Consider the following 20,901-nt stretch of genomic DNA (forward strand, 5'->3'; position numbering starts at 1 on the left):
TTTTTTAAATTTTCTTTCTAGTTACAAGCTATTTCCAAGCTGTGTTCCATCCTTTGGATTTCGACATCTTTTGTCCCTCACAGATAAAGTAGACAGGTTCAATGAGGAAGTTCAGAAACAGAATGTTTCTCGCAACAGGGACGCTCCAGAAGGTGGCCTTGATGCCATTTTGCAGGCTGCTGTATGTGAGGTGAGGAATTTGGACTGATGTAAACTAATAAATATATTTTCAATTCTGCATCACCTGCCAATGCTGAGAATGTAGGAGATGCGAAGTCAGGTGAGAGCCAGTGTGATGTGCTGTTCTGAGTGTTGGAGTACGACTCTGGAGACCAGGATTTGAATCCTTGCTTGGTCATGGAAACCCAGTGGGTGACCTCGAGCAAGTAAACTTCTCTCTGCCTCAGACAAAGGCAAAGCCCTTCTGAACAAATCTTGACAAGAAGACCCTATGATAGGTTTGCCTTAAGTTGGAAATGACTTGAAGTGACATAACAACAGGTGACAAAATACAGTATGCCCGTGTCATACATGGGTTTGCCGTATGCAGATTTGAGTTAACACATATGGCAAGCTGTGGAGGACAAAATGGTGTGGGCATTGCAGGGAATGTGACTCCATAGCATATAAAGGGATTTCACTTTACATGGCTTTCCCCATAAGCAGGGGTGGGTGGGTAGGTGGGTTCCAGAACGGATCCCCCGCATATAGGAAAGGGCCACTGTAACTTTTTGTTTTTCAAAATGAACCAGTACCTTAATTCTTAGAATGAGTTTGTTATGGGAAATTAGTTTTTTGGTGCTAGTATCGAAGGGGAAAGTTACATATGTACCTTATGGTAGGATGTGTGAGCAGTTCCTGAACATGGAACTTACACATCTCACACAGAGTAGGGTTTGTCCTTTCCCTATTGACTCCTTTTTGAATGATACTATCCCTAGTATATCTCTGAGCTGAAATGACTGTACCGTTGTTACTTGTACATTGAACTGCTCTGTTGAGGGTCTTTGTTACCAGTTGTTACTAAATATGACTCTCATGTGAACAACATTTGCATTTTACACTTGAATTTTGGCAGTATGCATGATGAAATACTTTTCTTTGCCACTTTTTTCCTCTGTTTTTTTCTGAATGATATGTTGCATCATTGGCTATTATTCTAATGATGATTTTTGGATAAGTAGCATTTATTTGTAGAGATTCAGTTTTGGTTACTGGCTTTCAGATGTGTGTATTTGTCTGTGTTAAAATAAAAGTTCCTGTGCTGATTAAAACTCAACCTGCTTCTTAGTAGCACAGGCACAGTTGTGTCGATCAGCTGCCTTGGCAGAGGATCAGCTGCTGGCAAAGTGACAATTTGGATTCAAATTGCTGTCAGCAAAATCAAAGGACAATATGTTTATCACTTCCCAGGAGGGGGAGTTATTTCCTGCTTTTTAGAAGGTGAAATTAAAGGCAGCATTAGTTGCACCTGCTGCTAATATGTCTCATGTGGTTTTTTTGTAACCCTCGTTGCACCTTTATTTTGCCATTTCCTAAAAGTGGAAATGTTTTCCTAAGTTGTTGGAGAAGATGTAAAGTGCTTGCCACTTTTTGAGTTGGGATCTGTAATAGTATAACTTCTACTGTGGTTGTATTACAGAGCCATTGGACATCTATAATGTGGGGGCTGCTGTTATATTTCTTGAAGGTCCAGCCAGTATTAACTTCAGATAAACATATTAGTCCTCAATCAGCACATTCCTTTTGGCTAGTACTTGCAGAGTGCACCCTGGTTAGTAGTTGCAGAGGACATCTTTGTTTTGGCTTATCCCAGCAGCATTTCCTTTCACTGATATTTCCCTTCAAATAAGCAGCCTTATCAGCAAAGTTACTGTGCTTTACACTTCTCTATGGGCCAAGAGCAACCTGTTGCTAGATTTAGCTGGGAGAAAGTTGTTGAAAAGAGCTTCTGCCAAGTGCTAGAAAGAGAAGTAGAATATGTTTTCACTCAATATAGATGTAGATTACAGTAGTCAGCAAAGCATGGCCCATGGGCAGTGTCTGGCCCTAAGGACATTTCTGTGGCCCTGGACCCTTTCTAGACCCACACTCCTCAGATTATTTTGTGCAAAGAGATTAGATTTGCTGCTCCTGGCAGCCTCCAAAGAGCAGCAGTTTTACACTGAACCATATATAATTGGAGAAGGGTTTCAGAAATGAAAGTAAATTGTATTGATGCCAATTTCCATGGCTTTGTTTGTATATGTGCCATCAAGTCATGTGTCAACGTATGGCGACTTCGTGAATTTCATAGGATTTTCTTAGGCATCTCAGAAGTGATTTTGCAAGTCCTTCATCTGAAATATAGCCTACAGCACCTGGTATTTATTGGCAGTCTCCAATTGAAATATTAACCAGGGCTGACTCTGGTTAGCCAAGATCAGACAGGATCTGGTTCTTTTAGGGCAGTGATTCCCAAACTCTGGTCTTCCAGATATGTTGAAATTGAGGTCCCAGAAGTCACGGCCATTTTGGCCAATAGTTTGGGATTCTGGGAGCTGAAGTTCAAAATACCTGGTAGACCAGAGTTTTAGAATTACTGCTTTAGGATATTCAGATCTGTCTTCAGTTGTGGTATAACGGGTAGCTTTCATTTATGCTTCCTATTCTTTCCATGCACAGCTGATGTTAAGCTTTTATAGTTGACCACAGTAAGTGAATTGGATTTATTCATTTTGTAACAACTGTAGTGTTATTGTTATTATTATTATTAACCTTTATTTATAAAGTGCTGTAAATTTACACAGCGCTGTACATACAATCTTTTAATTAGGCAGTTCCCTGCCCTCAGGCTTACAATCTAAAAAGACACAACACAAAAAGAGAAGGGAGTGGTGGAGGGGAAGGGGATGAGGGCCAGCAGTTCTTCTCTACCTCCGAGGCCTGGATCAGGGGAGATGGACTGGAGGGAGGGCTTGGCTTCTTAATGGATGGGTAAACTTAGTGTTTCCTTAATTACACTGTAGGCTTTAGAATAGCTGGTTTCTAGGCTTTGGGTATTTATTTATGTATTCTTTATTTTTATTTTACACTAATGTTTTTGTTTGTTGTCCATATACAGCTCCTTTGAATGATGTGTTGTTGTTGTTGTTGTTGCTATTAAATACTGATTGCTTAAGAGGACAGGAGGAGTGCAAATCTGGTATTCTAGGCTTCCTTTGATAACCATGTCTCCTACTTCATGACATGATTTCCCTCTAAAGAGTTGATTTTGTTTGCATTTTAAAAAGCTGAAATGCTACTCTTATGGGAATGCATAATTACCAGCACCAAAGTTTTAAACTGTCATCAGATATTCTGGCATTTTTGATCCGGCATTTTTGGAGTTGGCTCATCTCCCCACTGAAAATTTGCCCCTGGAAACTTTCTGGAATTGAATCTTATCCTGAAAGGCCCTTGACTTAAGTTAACGTGACAATACTCCCCCCCCCTTTTTTTTTTTTACCTGTTGAACTGTCCAAAATAATAAACATGTGCTGAGGAATGGTTTGGTGAGGGGAGAGTAAACAAAGACTGAGAGACTGATGGATTTCTTTCTTGGATTGTTTGTTGTTCTGTGTAGAAGGAGATTGGATGGCGGAAGGAGGCCTCTCACTTGTTGGTCTTCACAACAGATGATGTCCCACACTTTGCACTGGATGGGAGGCTGGGTGGATTGGTGCAGCCCCATGATGGGCAGTGTCACCTAAATGAAGCCAATGAATACACTGCATCTAATCAGCTGGTAAGTATATTGAACAGCATACAGTATTTTCCATGGAGTGTAATGCTTGTTGTCTCATTCTTGTTTTAAAAATAATTTTTATTAAAGATTGGTGTTAAAATACAAACATTAGACATTAGATGTTATACACACCAAAAACAACAACAACAACAAAGGTTTTTTACACATATACATAGAAAGAAGCAACATAAATAAACAATAATTGAAACAGCAAAATTGATTATACAAATAGATGTTCACTAAATAAAATAGCGAGTTCCAAACCCAAAGCAGTGGATGTATTATTTCTAACTAAATGTTCTCTTCTCTAAGTTTCTGTATATGTTATCCTGTTTTTGTCTAAAATGACAATATGAAATAAATCTAGTGCTTGGTTGAAAAAAAACACAAAAGATTCTTTTTTAAAATTCCAGTATATCTTTCATCCAATTATCCAGTTCTCTAGACATTTATTACACCTACATTTTATTTGTTTATTTGTTTGATTACTTAATTAAATATATATCTTAATGACAGCAGTAATAAATCATTCTGATTTACTACTGTAAAACTAATACTCTTAAATAACGATATCTTTTTTGGATAATGTGCACAAATGAATATCTTGAACCTAAAACATGAAATGAATCTACATGTTCTTAGCATTATGTTGTCCTTTTTTATAAATGCAAAGTAAACTGTATTGGAGTTGTTCCAGCTTTAACGGTCCACAGAAAGACTTCTGGGGTTATCACAAAAAGTAGATTTGAATATGCCTTCAGATCTCTGGATGATATGCAGGAGGTATGGCAGGATTTAGCAGCAGCACCAACAAAATGATTCTCTTGTCCTAAATTGTGTGGCTGAAATTGAAGAAAGCTTGGGATGACCTAGAATGCATATAAGATACATGGCCTTTATTGTTAGCATATATGAATGTTTACCAATGTTTATCTTAGCTCAGGGTGACCAGATACCATAACTCCAAAGGAGGACAAGACATTGCAAAACGTAGAACTTCCAAGAAAAATGTAGGACATTACAAAATAAAAACGAAAGGCACAAATATAAATATAAATATAAATGATCAGAATGGGGACTGCAGTCAGGAAATAAGAAGTCTAGAATGGGGAGGGCAGCTATGGAAGAATGAGAAAAGATCCTAAAATGTAAAGATACACAACTGAGCATGAAATTTAGAATCGTATAAGCCATTGTTTTCCCTATTACCATGTACAGTTGTGAGAGCTGGACAGTGAGGAAAATGAATAGGAGAAAAATCAATTCATTTGAGATGTGGTGCTGGAGAAGAGTGCTGAGGATACCATGGACAACCAAAAAGACAAACACATTTTGATTTCCTTGCTATCTAGGTTAAATTTATGTAGATCCTCTGTGGTCATTATTTTTGTTTTCTTTATGTTCAGCAGCAAGCCTGCCTTTTTGCTTTCTTCTTTAACTTTCCTTAGTGTTCCAAATCTGTGTTATTTTCTCCTAGTAGTATGGTGTCATCCAGATAGATTGTTGATACTCCTTCCTCTGAACTTCACTCTTCTTTCTTCCAAGTCTAAGGCGGGTTACACACCGCCATTTAGTACGTAATGAATACGTACTAGGGTTAGGAAGGGGCGGTGCTTCCGCATCCCCTAACCCTAGTACGTATTCTGTACGTACAATATGGCGGCGGCCGTTCCACACGGCCGCCGCCATATTTACGTATCGGACACTGTGCGTACACACATGTCGCGGCATCTATGACGTCGCGAGTGCATCCCTGGCGCCTTGCGACATCATAGAGGCGCCGCTTAAAGAAGCTTCATTTTGGAGCTTCTTTTTCAGTTCATGCGCGAGCCGCGCGGTGTGGCTGCTGCGGCTCCCGCATGGAGCAAGCGGCGGCGGCAGCAGACCGCCGCAAAGCGGCGGTCTGTAACCCACCTCATATTTACTACAGTGTAAATATCATGAAGCTTTCTGCATCAGTTTTGGCTTTTTGCCTTAATTTGCAGCTCATTGTCTCACTGTTCAAGCTCTACGTGTGCTCCTATGTATGGAGAAATATAAATATTTGTATTCAGAGGGAAAACCTTTGAGATTTGCTGCTTGGCACAACAGAAAAGTCTGCACATCATTTTTCAACTTTCTGCATAAAGAGCTGCTTTGTGCTCATTTAACTATTGTGTTGTTTCTGTAGGCCTGGCAAGTTGCAAACCCTAATTTATTATTGTGCCCTTTAATGAGCATGCAGTGTTCTCCTCCTACCATGCTGGAAAGCTTTTCTAACTGGCTGTTTTATGACAGTGCGCTGGAGTCCTCACACAGAACTATCCTTTGTTCTCCAAATAAACAAAGCAAATGTACATATTCATTGGCTATTCCTGTAATTGGTGTATTAGGTTGGAAGTTTGATGAAAAGATGCTCTGCAAGCATGGTGCTGGATGTCAGATTAGTTCACAGTGAGAGGTCTGGATACAAATCATTCAACCAGAGACATGGCTGAGCCATGGTCACTTTCTCCATCTGTAAACTGGGGCTACAGGTTGAGTCTTTCTTATCCAGAATTCCAAAATCCGAAATACTCCAAAAATCAAAACTTTTTATCATGGGTGGCTGAGACACTGACACATTTACTTTCTGATGGTTCAGTGTACACAAGACTTTGTTTCATGCACAAAATTATTTTAAAATATTGTGTAAAACTACCTTCAGGGTATGTGTATAAGGTACATACGAAACATAAATGAACTTTATGTTTAGACTTGGGTCCTATGTCCAAGATGTACATATATGCAAATACAGGTATTCCAAAATCCAGAAAGATCTGAAATCCAAAAGACTTCTGGTCCCAAGAATTTTGGATAAGGGAGACTCAACCTGCATTACTGGCCTTTACAGGCAATCCAGGAACCTGAGTTAATACAAATACAGCAGGAAAAATAGTGACTTGCATTGGGGATCAGAGTCGTGCTTTGCTAGTACTGTATTGTACCATGTTCACTTGACTTGTGTTTGCTTCTGTGCCCAGTTGAAAGTTCAGGTATCAGACTATGATGTACTTCACAGTGTATCCTCCCATGCATTTGTATTTGAACCCTGAGTGGTCAGTTAAGACTCTGCTCCAAGTGTTCTCACTATGAGGGAAAACAGGCATTTTCAGTGATGGTCCCCTAGTTATAGAAGGCCTTCCCCAGAAAGGTCTGCCTGGAGCCTTCCTTTAGTCATCCTGTCATACAGCAAAGATTTTTTTTTATTCTCACAAACTTTTCAACTCTTTGCAATTTTTTGCTGCTATCTTATACTGAAACAGATTTTTAACTCTATGTGCTGAATGGCTATATTATTTGAATCTGTTATAATTCATTGTTTTATTGTGCTAGTTTGGATTTGTTTTCCTTATATGGATTTTAGGATTTTGTTGTATATCATCTTGAGAGCTTTTAAAATACATTTTAGGCTTTTAATATGATAGCTTAATTTTTTTTAAAAAAAATCAATATTATGATTGATTTTAGATAAAAATCTGTTTAAATCTGTGTTATAAGTAGCCTTAGGTTCTGCACTGAGAAAAAAGTGGGATATATTGAGAGTAAGAGAGGAAAGGAGATAGAAATAATATAGTTGTGTAAATGATTTCAATTTATGTGGAGTAAAGATTTTCGTGTAAGGATTATGGAGTGGATCTAGAACCTTGTAGGTGCTTTATTCCATGTAAATTTAAAAGAAAAATATTTTTAAAACATATTATTGGCATTTAACTTATATAATTAAAATTAGTGACACCACTCCATATAAGAGTTTGTCAGAGCTAAAGACACTGTGTAGTGGTGCCAGTAAACTCAGCCATATATAATACATTTAGCAAAATAACACGTAAACCCTAACTCACAAAAGTTAAAAATATGCTGTGTGACTACAGTTCTGTTTAGATCTTAATCCACTCCTAACTCTTAAGTAATGTTTTTTTTTCTTTTCTTTTTTCTTGTTGTTTCCTTATGGACTATGGTCTTTAGACCACTCTCTTCATGATAATGTCCAACACACCTGCTAATGTCATTGGCAGTTAGAAACACTGGAGCTCAAAAAGACGTTTTAAAAATACAACTCCCAAAATCCCACAGCTCTCATTGCCATTGTTGGCTGAGGGATTCTGGAAACTGTAGTCTAAAATGTAACTCTTCAATTTTCTCTCATACTAACATGCCCATATACCTCTTTGCCACACTGTGCGTACAATGAGCCTTTAGTCAGAGTGTCCCCTTTGGCCCTAGACCATTGTCAACCAGACTCCCATCATCTGTGAAGGCTTAAACTTAGGCCTTCATAGAACTGATTTAAAGTCTATGATAAATGTTGGATATGTGGTAACCCAGTGGCATATTTTATGCAGTGTGTGTGTGTGTATGATAAAATTTGTGCAATAAATCATCATATAAATAACAGAAGTGGATATACTTTGGGTAACACACTCCTTCAAACTAAAGGAAAATAGATTCCACTTAAAAGTTTGGAAGAACTTCCAGACAGTAAGAGCTGTTTGACAGTGGAACACACTCCCTCAGAGTGTGGCAGAGTCTTCTTCTTTGCAGGCCTGTAAACGATGTTTACTAGCTTTGACTCTTAGGTGATTGTGGATGTGCTGCTCTGCCTCAGACTGCAAAATATCTTGGGCTAGTTCTGTATCTCAATGATTTAATAAGATGTATTAATTACTCCCAATGAGCATTTTCATTTTGTTGACTTGGACTGATTAAACTGATTGGAAGTGAGGTCTACTGCTGTACAGTGGTGGTTTGAACATTGGACTACGACTCTTCCCCACTTAACCACTGGGTGACCTTGAGCAAGTCACACTTTCTCAGCCTCAGAGAAAGGCAAAAGCAAATGCCTTCTGAACAGGTCTTGCCAAGAAACACCTTGATAGGTTCTCCTTAGAGTTGCCATGAGTCAGAAATGACTTAAAGGCACACAGCAACAGCTACTGCTTTTCAACTTTCAGTGGAAGTCACTTCAGTGGAAAACACAGAGCAAATGGCACTACTATAATTTGAATGCTTTCTGTAGGCAGTGGCAAGAACACAAGGAAGACCATCTCCCTCCATTGGTAAGGCCCAGGGGAGGGGAACAGAATGGGCCAGGAATGGCTTTAGTTCCCAAACAAGGAACTAAAAGGCAAGAAGAGGTCAGGAAAACTTAGAATTTTGGAAAGAAGTTCACAGACTGCAATGTATCTTATGAATCTCTGATGCTTAAAGCAATACAAACAACATAGACATAGACTTAGCTAATAGATATGTCTCATGGCAAATGAATTATATTAGACTGCAGTTTGTATCCCATAAACTGCATAACATCTGGAATAAATATTAAGGTTTTTTTTAAAAAATGTATTATTGTTAGCATAAAGGTGCAAAAAGAAGATGCCACTGGGTGGCAAACTGTATACATTTCTTCCTCTGCAAAAGAACTGTGATTACAACAGCCCCATGTGAAATGACCCAATTTCACAAAATCACAAAACAATTTATTTACTCATGGGAAAGAAGACTGTGTTCACTTGGACCATTGAGTTCAGCTTCTTGGCACATGGATGCCATGATGAAATGGGGCTTCGAGATTTGGCTATTTTTCTTATTTGCAGATTTTTTTCCTGACTGTAAGTGTGCATATGTGGAATTTCATAAAGCCAATCTAATGTTGATTCACAAGTAAATCCTGATGAATGTAGTGGAATTTACTCCAGGTAAAATGGATTCTAGCCTCAAATTTACAAAATAGTTGCACTTTACTTTCCTCTTTTGAGTGTGCGCTGCTTTCCCCTTCCTAGGATTATCCTTCCCTTGCACTTCTTGGAGAGAAACTAGCAGAGAACAATATCCACCTAATTCTTGCAGTGACAAAAAATCACTATCTTCTTTACAAGGTAAGTCCTAGTAGCAAAGAAGAGAAAGATTCCTGGTTTGTAGCCTGCTGGATAATGAAGATCCTTCCCTTGTCCCCCCCCCCCCCCCCATGCTCCCCTGTAATTGTTTTTTAAGTGAAAAATGAGAATTCTGGTACTTGGAAGAAAAGAGATGAAGCTTTAAATTAGAAAGTATTTGAGAAAGTACTTCAGATATGGCTTTGAAACCTCTGCCTGTGTGCAGCTTAGCTGGCTCTGGAGCTCTTCTCCTCCTCCCCATCCCATTCTTCAGTTAATTTCAGAATGGAGCTTCAATGAAAAGCAGCTACGGTAAGCTCCTTAAAGTAAACAGATAAATGCCAGAGATCACGAAGGCCCCCGAAATAGCTATGAATTTAGTCTTTATTTCAGGAATAGTGCCAGAACTGTATTCAGTTCTGAATACAGAATGGTATTCAGTCCAAGCTGCTATTACTCAGTGTTATTACTTAAAAGTGAACCATATCTCTGCAAAGCCTTTCCATTATTTCAACACATTCTCCCTTGTCCATTCTTCTCCATTTCCACAGTGTTAATGGAAAGAAGGTGCAAAGGTCAAGGTTTTTCGCCACCTAGACTGATGAATCATAGAGTACAGTTGTATTCGTAGTCCATATGTCAATAACTTTCCCCCCTTTTCTGTTGCTTTTTTAAAAAAGAATCTTACAGCTCTTATCCCTGGAACAACAATAGAGATTTTGTATCCAGACTCCAGAAATATTATCCAGCTCATAGTCAAAGCCTACAATGTAAGTTTCTTCATTCTTCATTCCTATTTTGATGTTGTCTTCTCTCTCTCTTTCTCTCTCTCTCTGTATATACACACAATTTAGCCTAATTTCCATTGTTAGTCTCAACTAGAGTAGGCCAATCATGTTTTGACTTTGTTTTCTTAGGACCTTTTCAGACAGGGAAAATTGAAAGGTCCTCATCTGTCTAAAACCCAAATTCGCTTTCTACCCACTTTCTTGCATAAGTAATGTGCTTTTAACCTGTTGTTGTGCTCTGTGTGAGATAATCATTAGCAAATTTGCTTGCTTTTCTGGGATGTCAACACTTGAACCATTTTCGAGATGGAAGCACATAGGTCCCTGTGGATAAGGTCCTTACAGTGTGGATGGATGGATAGAGAGATCAGGATCCTCTTGTTAGTTGGAGTAGTTCAATTGAATCAGTGGGATTTACCTACATATTGACTCACCATTAAACTCTTGATTTAGTGAGTTTATTCTTGTTCCAGGCCAAAGTGTTTTATTTTCTCTGTGTCATAGTCTTAGCTCTAAGGGCTTATTACCTTTGTGACACAAGGAGGTACTCTACAATGGCTCTGATGCCACAGAAAGAATATTAGAAACTTCAGACCCCATGATGGTATCCTATTGTTCAGCTCCTGGCCTTTTATCACCCTCTGTTCTTGATAACTCATATAGGTAGGAGCTAGTGTGTGAGCTGTTCCTCAATGCGACAGCTAACAAGGCCAATGTGATTTTAGGCTGCATCAATAAAAGTATAGTGTCTAGATCAAGAGAAGTAATAGTGCCACTCTATTCTGCTCTGGTCAGGCCCCACCTGGAATACTGTGCCCAGTTCTGGCCCCACAATTTTTAAGAAGGACATTGAGAAACTGGAGTGTGTACAAAGGAGGGCTACTAAAATAGTGAAGGGTCTGGAAACCATACTCTGTGAGGAATGCCTTAGGGAGCTGGGGATGTTTAGCCTGGAGAAGAGAAGGTTAAGAGGTGATATGATAGCCCTGTTTAAATACTTGAAGGGATGTCATATTGAGGAGGGAGCTAGCTTGTTTTCTGCTGCTCCAGAGACTAGGACCCAGAACAGTGGATGCAAGCTACAGGGAAAGAGATTCCACCTCAACATTAGGAGGGCTGTTCGACAGTGGAACAAACACCCTTGGAGTGTAATGGAGTCTCCTTCCTTAGTGGTCTTTAAACAGAGAATGGATGGCCATCTGTCAGGAATGCTTTGATTTAGATTTCTTGCATGGTAGGGGGTTGGACTGGATGGCCCTTGCGGTCTCTTCCAACTCTATGATTCTATGATTCACCGTGGCCCTGTAGCTTTTGACATGAGTTTCACTTTGTGTCAAGGAGACATTACGTAGAGGTTCCTATGTGAAAAATTATTACATGATTTATGCAAATCTTATAAATTTCTAGTGGCAGCACCCATTGAAATACAGTCCTTGCTGATGGACAAAACTGCTTAATGAGATTTCTCATTGGAGTGACCATCTTCTCCAGGAATTTAAAGGCAATGAAAAGCGAGAAGAAACCGTTACAATCTGTGATTCCAACTGCCCATGTGATCAAAACCTTCATACATGATGGATGTAGCATGGAACCAGGCAATTGGTTGGTGCTTTGGAAACTACAGGCTATATCCCCAAAGTAATAATTGAACCACCACCTGTTTAGTCAAGAGTAAAGGAAGTGAGAGAACTGAGAGTGTAGTTTGCATGGACAGCTACAGGAACTCTCTCCAAAGGAGTTTAGGGTTGCTCTGTTCAGTTATATTGGCAGGCTGTTAGAACTGTACAGCTTCTCACTGATTTTAAATGTAGTAGATTTGCCTTCTCTTTCTAAGTTTTTATTCTTAATCCTTCTGCGTGTGAAGTTTTGAGGTTCTAGAATTATTTTAAAGTTTTAAAATTGAAATTCACCTTGAAGCCAAAAGGTGATATAATAAATAATTTTAAATAAACAAATGGCAAGTCTTGGTGTATAATTACCCAACATTGTTAGAGAGTTTCTGTCTGACTGGTAAAATCCATTTGTGCCCCAGTATGCAAAATAGCAACAGGAAGGTTTCTTTCTGGATTGTCTTATATTGGGGTAGGGTGAGGTTAGGTGTAGTGGTGTGAGCATTGGACTATGATTCTGGAGAGCAGGGTTTGAATCCCCATTGGCCATGAAAGCTCACTGGGTGACCTTGGGGAAGTTACACTCTCTCAGTCTTGTAGGATCGCAGTGCCATCCTCCCCCCCCCCCCCAAAGAACCTTGCAAAAAATTCCATTATAGGTTTGCCTTAGGGTTGCCATAAATTGGAAACAACGTGAAGGCACATGATAAAAGGGACAAGGTGACTGATTTCCTTTGCTATAGGTAGAATACATAATTCAGCATGATAGCTGTAGTACTCCTGAGTTTGGCTACCAATCACAACCTCCAGGTCTCAGACATGTAGCGATCAATGTTGGTTGCTCAATGAATAAGTGCTTATTACAACAACAGGATCTCTGGATGTAGCAGCTAAAGCACTCACAAGATTATGATGAAAGGAGCCTAGAATATGTGTGCAGAACAAACCACCCAGATGGTGAGAAAACTGGGAGCGTATTGCATCCTGCACAAATCATTATTTACCTTACTACAGCTGATTTATTCTACTGTTAATCCTTACTGCAGCTGGTTCTCTTTGCCCAGCCGTTACTTCCCTTCAACAGTGCAGTTGCTTCTTCATGCTTCACACATTCCCCATCAACTTGCAGCTGCTTATGGCTGCCCCCCCTCCGAATTCCTGTAGTGAAAAGGAGAACAGAATGTGCCACTCTGCACACCAGACAAAGGAGTGTTTTTGATTTAATTTTTTAACTGCAAGAACTGCAGGCTGACACAAATATTCCATTTCAAACTGTTTCCCTAATTTTGTAGAACCTTTTAGATTCAGCTCTTCACTGATTTCGTGTGTTCCTGCTGAATTAGAACATAAATAATTTTAGTTAATCTAACCATTTAATATTTTGACATTACTTCCTGTTAACTGCTTTTTCATTGTTCATCCTGCTTTCTCAGTTTTTTTCTCTATACAGTATTGTCTCAAGGTAGATAAGTACTGTCCCAGAGTTTTTATTAGTTCCTTTTTATTACTTCCTTTCTTCTTCTTCGTGGTCTCTGCGAATCACACAAATGGGTTTATTCTGCGCCTGCGCAGCAATCCTCGGAAACTTCTAGAATCTCCAGGCAGAAAGCAATGTATCTTTCTGCAACTTTTTGGCGGTAGCCCCGCCCATCCATATATAAGGCCCCTGGTGGCCCGCTCCTCTTCAGTTCCTTCATTCCGCCGCGCTAAGCAGCTCGAGGAACTTTGCTAGCATTTCGCTTGCTCTTTCTGATTGAATCTCTGGCAATTTGACCTTCGGACTTTCACTTGACCATTCTTTCGGACTTTCCCTTCGGCTTGACCACTCTCTCTGATTACGGCTTGACTTCAGACTGGTAACGGACTTCTCTTACCATGGCCTCTTTCAAGCAATGCACTAAGTGCGGGGTGAAAATCCCCAAGGCCGATGGCCACGACAAGTCTGTCCTTTGTTTGGGGGAGTCCTACGTTCTGGGCAACTGCCCCCACTGCAAGGCGATGTCCGCCCAGGCCCTTAAGAACAGGGACCGGACACTGAAGGCTGCGCTTTACGAGAAGGTGCTCAGCCAGCCTAGCGGTTCTGGAGCCTCCGGGGATGCGGATGCCCCCAAGCTCCCGAAAAGGAAAGGAGACAAACGCTCTGACCACGATAAAAAGCGGGCTTGCTCGTCATCGCCACCCGTTAAAAGTCGCCGCAAGGGCCCTCCAAGCACGGTCTCAGTGCCTCTGCCTGAGTCGAGGCTAGTACCGTTGACATCTCTGGTCATTGGGTCGGTGAAGACCCCAACGCCATCTGTACCGGCATCTTCCCGGATGGTGCCTCTTGAGCCCAGAGTCCTCCTCACCAGTCACCTCTCTGTACCGGCGGACAGCCTACAGATTGTGAATGTGGACTCTGAATCGGAGGGTGAACTCCAAGACTCTGATGTCCCTCTGTCGCCACAGAGGCACAGATCGAGGTCCTGTTCGCCCTCTCCTAAGAAGAGGCCACACTCCATCTCACGGGGCAGAGAGCGCCCTCGTTCCCCTCCTAGGAAGGACTGGGCCGCCTTGGGCGCAGAAGCTGATGGGGCTCTTGAGCTGGACCGTCCTGACTCTGTGGAGCGAGATCAGGACCTCTTCGAGGCGTTCCTGGATCTCGTCTTCGACCAGTGCACGGGACAGTACCTCATCCCTGTGGACCCGTCCTGTTTGCGGCGCAACATCCGTGCCCACTCACGGGCCCGTTGCCCAGCTGGTGACACCTCCTATGGCTTGGATGACCTGGGGACAACTGACTTCTTGCTCAGACGGCGGAGCCCGTCTCCTTCGAGGTCCGGATCAAGATCTCCTCGTTCGGCATCGTCTCTCTCAGACGACGACGCTCCGTTTGTTCCTGAGGGCCCAGCGGTCCCGTTGCCCACAGACGACGTCAGGGCGTTTGCGGACAGGGTCATTCGGATGGCAGATGCCCTGAAATTGGAGGTCGCCCATCCAGAGGATGATGCCCTTGACCCGGTGGAGAGGAGGATCCACGGTTCCACCCCAGCTCCACCAGCCCTGGCTTACCTACTGTCCCTTGAGAAGATCGCCAAGCGCTCATGGGACACCCCAGCCACCATCCCGTCGACGTCCCGCAGGATTGAAAACCTGTACAGGGTTACGCCATCCGCCCTGTCGTGGCTGTCTAACCATCCCAAGCTGAACTCAGCGATCGTGGAAGGAGCCCAGTCCACCTTTGCTCCTAGGTCATGGTCCTCACCAGTGGACAAAGACAGCAAAAAACTGGATGGCTTGGCTAAAAAATGTTATGCGTCGGCAGCCCTTGATCTCAAGGTTGCCAACTACGCAGCCTCCATGGGGGCCTACGTGCAGTATCTGGTGGAGAAGATGGACCCCACCATTGCGGACCTGCCGGATGACAGGAGACGCATGATGGCCGCCCTCAGGAATGAGATCCATCTGATGGGCAGACAACAAATCATCTCCGCCAGGCACTCAACAGACTGTGCGTCGAAAGTCCTCTGCGGATCTATAGCCCTCCGTCGCTATACGTGGCTTCGGTCCTCAGACCTCACCCCCCAAGCGAAGGCGGCTATTGAGGACATGCCTTTTGACAACTCGGGCCTGCTCAACAGGGACACAGACGAGATGCTCAGCTTCCGCTACAGGATGAAGACCGCGGCTAGGAAGCACGGTATGTCATCCACCTCGTCCAAGTCCCCCTGTCAGAGGTATCCTAGTCAGCGCCCCTGGAACCCAGGTGGCCAGTACCGCTTTCAGCCCCAGGATCGTCCTTACCATCAGGACAGTCATCCTCAAGGCCGACCTTCCCGCTCGCCGGCTCCCCCAGAGGACAGGCGCCAATCTTCCCAACCCAGATACCAATAGGGGTATAGGAAGAAGGATGGCCGGGGCAAGAAGAGGTTCTGATGTGTTCCCACGCACCTCGTCACCTATACCAGCAGAGTGAGCCCTTTATACAACACCTGGGCTGCTATCACTACTGACTCTTGGGCACTTAACATCGTCCGTAGGGGCTATGCCCTAGAGTTCTGTGAGCTCCCACCAACTGGAGCATTCATTTCAACTGTCCCCTCGGACACCCTTCTCGACGAAGTGCGCAATCTTTTAAACAAAGGCGCCATTGAACCCGTCTCTCCCTCTGGGTTTAAACGGTGCTTCTTTTCCAGATATTTTACTGTACCGAAGAAAGACTCTGGCCTTAGGCCCATAATGGATCTTCAGGCTCTGAATGACTTTATTGTTTACAAGAAGTTCAGGATGGTAACCCTTGCTTCTATCTTACCACTCCTACAGGAGAACTCCTGGTTCGTGACACTGGACTTAAAGGATGCCTATTTTCACATTGCGATTTTGGAGGACCACCGGAGGTTCCTCGCTTTCGCCGTCGGCAACCAGGCCTACCAGTACAAGGTCCTTCTGTTCGGCCTTTCCACAGCTCCAAGGGTCTTTACCAAGTGCATGGTGCCCGTGGTGGCATATCTGCATCAAAAGGGAATCACAGTCTTCCCATATCTAGACGACTGGCTCCTCTCAGCGTCCTCCAAGGACACTCTTCTCAAACATCTCGATTTTGCCCTGTCCCTGCTTCACGCCTTGGGACTGCAGGTCAGCTTCGACAAGTCCAACCTGACTCCTACCAAGCGCATCGACTTTATAGGAACCACGCTGGACTCTGTGTCAATGAGGGCATACCTGCCAGAGGCAAGGTTTCAAACCCTCCGCGCATCACTACAGCCCTGCCTTTGTCAGAGGCGTCTACAGGCCCATGTGGTACAAGTCACCATGGGACACCTGGCTTCCACCACCTTCGTCACACTGTGGGCCAGACTGCGGCTCAGACCTCTTCAATCTTAGTTCCTCTCCATGTTTGACCCCGTCCGAGACACGCCTACCAAGCTGCTCACCATCCCGAGGACTGTACAGAGATCCTTACGATGGTGGCTCCAGCCCGACAATGTCTGCGTGGGAATGCCATTCTTACCCCCCCAGCCAGATCTCTCCTTGACCACGGACGCCTCTCTGCAAGGTTGGGGCGCCCACACTCTGGACCTTACAATAAAGGACAAGTGGTCACTGGCAGAAGCGACTCTCCACATCAACGTCTTGGAGATGCTAGCCGTGGAAAAAGCACTCAGAGCTTTTCAGACTGTCCTCTCGGACAAGGTGGTGCTTCTCCTCACGGACAACACCACCGTCATGTACTACCTCAACAAGCAAGGGGGTACAAAGTCAAGGACTCTGTTAACAGTCACCACTCGCATTTGGGAATGGTGCATACAACACAAGATTCTTCTGCAGTGCATCCATCTGCCCGGCGATCAGAACGACCTCGCAGACCAGCTCAGCAGGTCATCTTCCACTTGCCACGAATGGAGGCTGCACCAAGATGTGGTGGCCCACTTTTTCATCCGCTGGGGAGCCCCTCTCCTGGACTTGTTCGCCTCCCAGTCAAATGCTCACACCCCAAGATTCTGCTCCCGATCCAGAGAGCCAGGATCGGAAGGGGATGCCTTCCAGCTCAAGTGGACTCAAGGCCTACTATACGCCTTTCCCCCGTTTCCTCTGATCATGCGAGTGTTCTCAAAAATGATGGCCGACCGGACGGACGCAATCCTGATAACTGCGTGGTGGCCCAGATAGCCTTGGTTCGCCCCTCTCCTGCAGCGAGCCCAACAGCATCTCCGCTTGGAGCACTGGCCCGACCTGCTCTCGCTCCACGGCGGGCAAGTCCACCATCCCGAGATGCAATCTCTCCCATTGGTGGCATGGAGGATTCAATCCTGAGGACGCTTCCATCCGGTGTACAAGACATCATCAAGGCAGTGCAGAGACCGTCTACGCAGAGGTCCTATGCCTACAAATGGGACAGGTTCCTTGCCTTTCTACAAACAAAGGACACTTCACCATCCCGTGTCTCCATCCCTGTGGTCCTGGACTTTCTCATGACATTGACAGAGGCATGTCTCTCTTTGAGCTCTATCAAGTGCTACCTGCCTGCCATTTCATCTCACTACTTGTTTCAAGACAAACCTTCTCTGTTCAGGGATCCTCTCATAAAGAGGTTCCTTAAGGGATTCAACAATTTGCATCCACCTGGTTCAGACCCGCAGTGGAGTCTAGACACTGTCCTGGCACATCTGGTGTCTAAGCCCTTTGAGCCCTTAGCTACCACGGACCTGAGACTCCTGACTTGGAAAACAGCTTTCCTGGTAGCTATCACGTCAGCCCATCAGGCTGGTGAACTGTGTGCCTTGAGGATGGACCAACCCTTCCTCCGCTTTCACAAGGACAAGGTGGTTCTCTGTACAGACATTACATTTTTGCCAAAGGTGGTGTCTGCTTTCCACATCAACCAGGACATTGTCTTGCCGACTTTGGCTCCTAATCCGACCACGGACTCTGAGCGCCAGCTCCATGCCCTGGATGTTCGGAGGGCGCTGGCATTCTATCTGGACAGAACTGCTGCTTCCAGGCGTTCGGAGAGACTGTTTGTGTGTTACTCCGAAGCCAAGAAGGGGCTGCCGGTTTTACCACAGAGGTTCTCCAAGTGGGTGGCCAATACCATCTGCCTCTGCTACGAACTGGCTGGAAAGCCCCTGCCAAGTCGGGTTAGAGCCCATGCAACTAGGGCGGTAGCCACATCCTCAGCTTTCTTGACGGGGATTCCCCTTGAGGATGTGTGTAAGGCTGCTGTCTGGTCCCAGCCATTGACATTCATTAGACATTACAGGCTGGACGCCAGGGCCAGACATGATGCAGCCTTTGGGAGGGCAGTGTTACTTTCTGCCATGCATTAACCTATTGCATTGTTAATAAATTACTCAGGTGTTTGGTTTACATACTTTATTGGTTGTTGCTTTATTGTAATGTTGACACTCCCTCCTCCACTGACTACAGCTCGCTAGTCTAAACCCATTTGTGTGATTCGCAGAGACCACAAAGAAGAATTACAGGTTGCTCACCTGTAACTGTGTTTCTTCGAGTGGTCATCTGCGAATTCACACAAAACCCGCCCGTCCATCCCCTCAGTGTCTGCTCATTGTCAACGCTTGTTGCTGCGCTGTTAGCGGCTCATTCGGAACTGAAGAGGAGCGGGCCACCAGGGGCCTTATATATGGATGGGCGGGGCTACCGCCAAAAAGTTGCAGAAAGATACATTGCTTTCAGCCTGGAGATTCTAGAAGTTTCCGAGGATTGCTGCACAGGCGCAGAATAAACCCATTTGTGTGAATTCGCAGATGACCACTCGAAGAAACACAGTTACAGGTGAGCAACCTGTTCTTCTCCTTAATGCCAAAACAGCACTTTTAGTTTCTTCCTATTGCAGATGATAGTTTATAAGTTCATCCCTGTAACACCTCTGCTGCACCATAGGCAGATGATGATTGCCTGGTCCTTGTTACTACAGGTTGAATATCCTTTATTCAGAATTCTTGGAACTAGAAGTGTTTTTTTTTTTTTTTTTTTTTTTTTTTGGCTTTTGGAATATTTGCATGTATATAATGAGATCTTGGAAATTGGACCCTAGTCTAAATACAAAATTCATTTAATAATAATAATAATAATAATAATAATAATAATAATAAAGTTTATTTATATTTCCCGCCTCTCCCAAGGATCTCCCTATGTATGTTCCATAGATACTTTATATACATAGCTTAAAGGTAATTTTATTCACAATATTTATAATAATTTTCTACATGAAACTAAGTTTGTGTAGACTGAACCATTATAAAGCAAAGGTGACACTATCTCATCCACCTAGGTGGACATTTTTGGATTTTAGAGTATTTTGGATTTGTAGAAAATGCATACTCAACCTGTATGAAATTAAAATGCAAAGGATTTACAGCCACTGTAGCCACACCTCCAGATTCTGCATCCCAACCTCCTAATGGTGGCAAAGTGATGGATTTTATTCTACATACTAATGGGACTCTTTCATTCCCTTTTCTAGAGCATTCGGTCTAAAGTAGAATTGACTGTCTGGGATAATCCTGAGGACATCAACCTAGGTTTCACAGCCACGTGTCAAGATGGCTTGTCCTACCCTGGAGTCAGGAAGTGTGGAGATCTTCAGATAGGAGACACAGTGAGTTTGATGTGTATTTGTTGGGTTGAATATGAATCAGTGGATCATAACCACAGAAGCCTTGTGTATGAGCAAGCCATCAGCTTACCAGAAAGAGATCCTTCACACAGCAGAATTGTAAAGAATCTTGGAGGATAGTTTCCAGAGTTAGTGTTTACAAGATCTTGGTGAGTTCTCTTTGGCAGCTGGAAACCAGTAAGGTCACACAGTGTTAGATATAAAACAAGCAGCACATCACCCTGCATTTTGTGCTATCCATCTGGAAAATGGTAAAGGTTTTAGGGAAGACTTTTTAGTCAGCCAGACCATACTTAATTTTGTTGTTTACAGGTAAGGTTGCCATAATTCTCTTACACAAAACTGGGACAAAATGTAGGAGAAATTGTAGGATGTTCAAGAAAAATGGAGGACCTGAATAACTAAAACCCAAAAACATTAGTAGAAAACATTAATATAATTCATGCTTCTCAGTCATGCTCAAAATGGAGGACATTTTGACATTCTTTCTGGACAGAAGGTTAGGATGTAGCTTTGTGTGGTTTGTGTGTTGGACTAGGACTCTGGAGACCAGGCTTTGATTCCCTGCCTATTGAGTGACTTTGGGCAAGTCACACTCTCTCAGGCTCAGTGGAAGGCTGTGGCAAACCTCCTCTGAGCAAATCTTGGCAAGAAAACCCCAGGATAGTTTTATCTTAGGGTCTCCATAAGTCGGAAAACAACTTGAAGGTACACAACAAGCCAGGGT

The 20,901-nt window shown here is 43.3% G+C and overlaps 1 protein-coding gene across 4 annotated transcripts in view; it reads left to right on the forward strand.

Annotated features, from left to right (window-relative positions):
• LOC149313953 (integrin beta-5-like) overlaps window positions 1–20,901 on the forward strand; it is a 114,676-nt gene that overhangs the window by 45,647 nt on the left and 48,128 nt on the right. For all 4 annotated transcript variants that reach the window (XM_089520227.1, XM_089520228.1, XM_089520229.1 and 1 more), the window contains 5 exons: window positions 22–190; window positions 3,605–3,766; window positions 9,568–9,663; window positions 10,341–10,430; window positions 20,022–20,156. In XM_089520227.1, the coding sequence (XP_089376353.1) occupies window positions 22–190; window positions 3,605–3,766; window positions 9,568–9,663; window positions 10,341–10,430; window positions 20,022–20,156 (652 nt within the window). The remainder of the gene's footprint in view (window positions 1–21; window positions 191–3,604; window positions 3,767–9,567; window positions 9,664–10,340; window positions 10,431–20,021; window positions 20,157–20,901) is intronic.

Source organism: Sceloporus occidentalis, unplaced genomic scaffold (genome assembly GCF_023333645.1).
Source record: "Sceloporus occidentalis isolate IW3139 unplaced genomic scaffold, rSceOcc1.0.p SCAF_4, whole genome shotgun sequence".
NCBI lineage: Eukaryota > Metazoa > Chordata > Lepidosauria > Squamata > Phrynosomatidae > Sceloporus > Sceloporus occidentalis.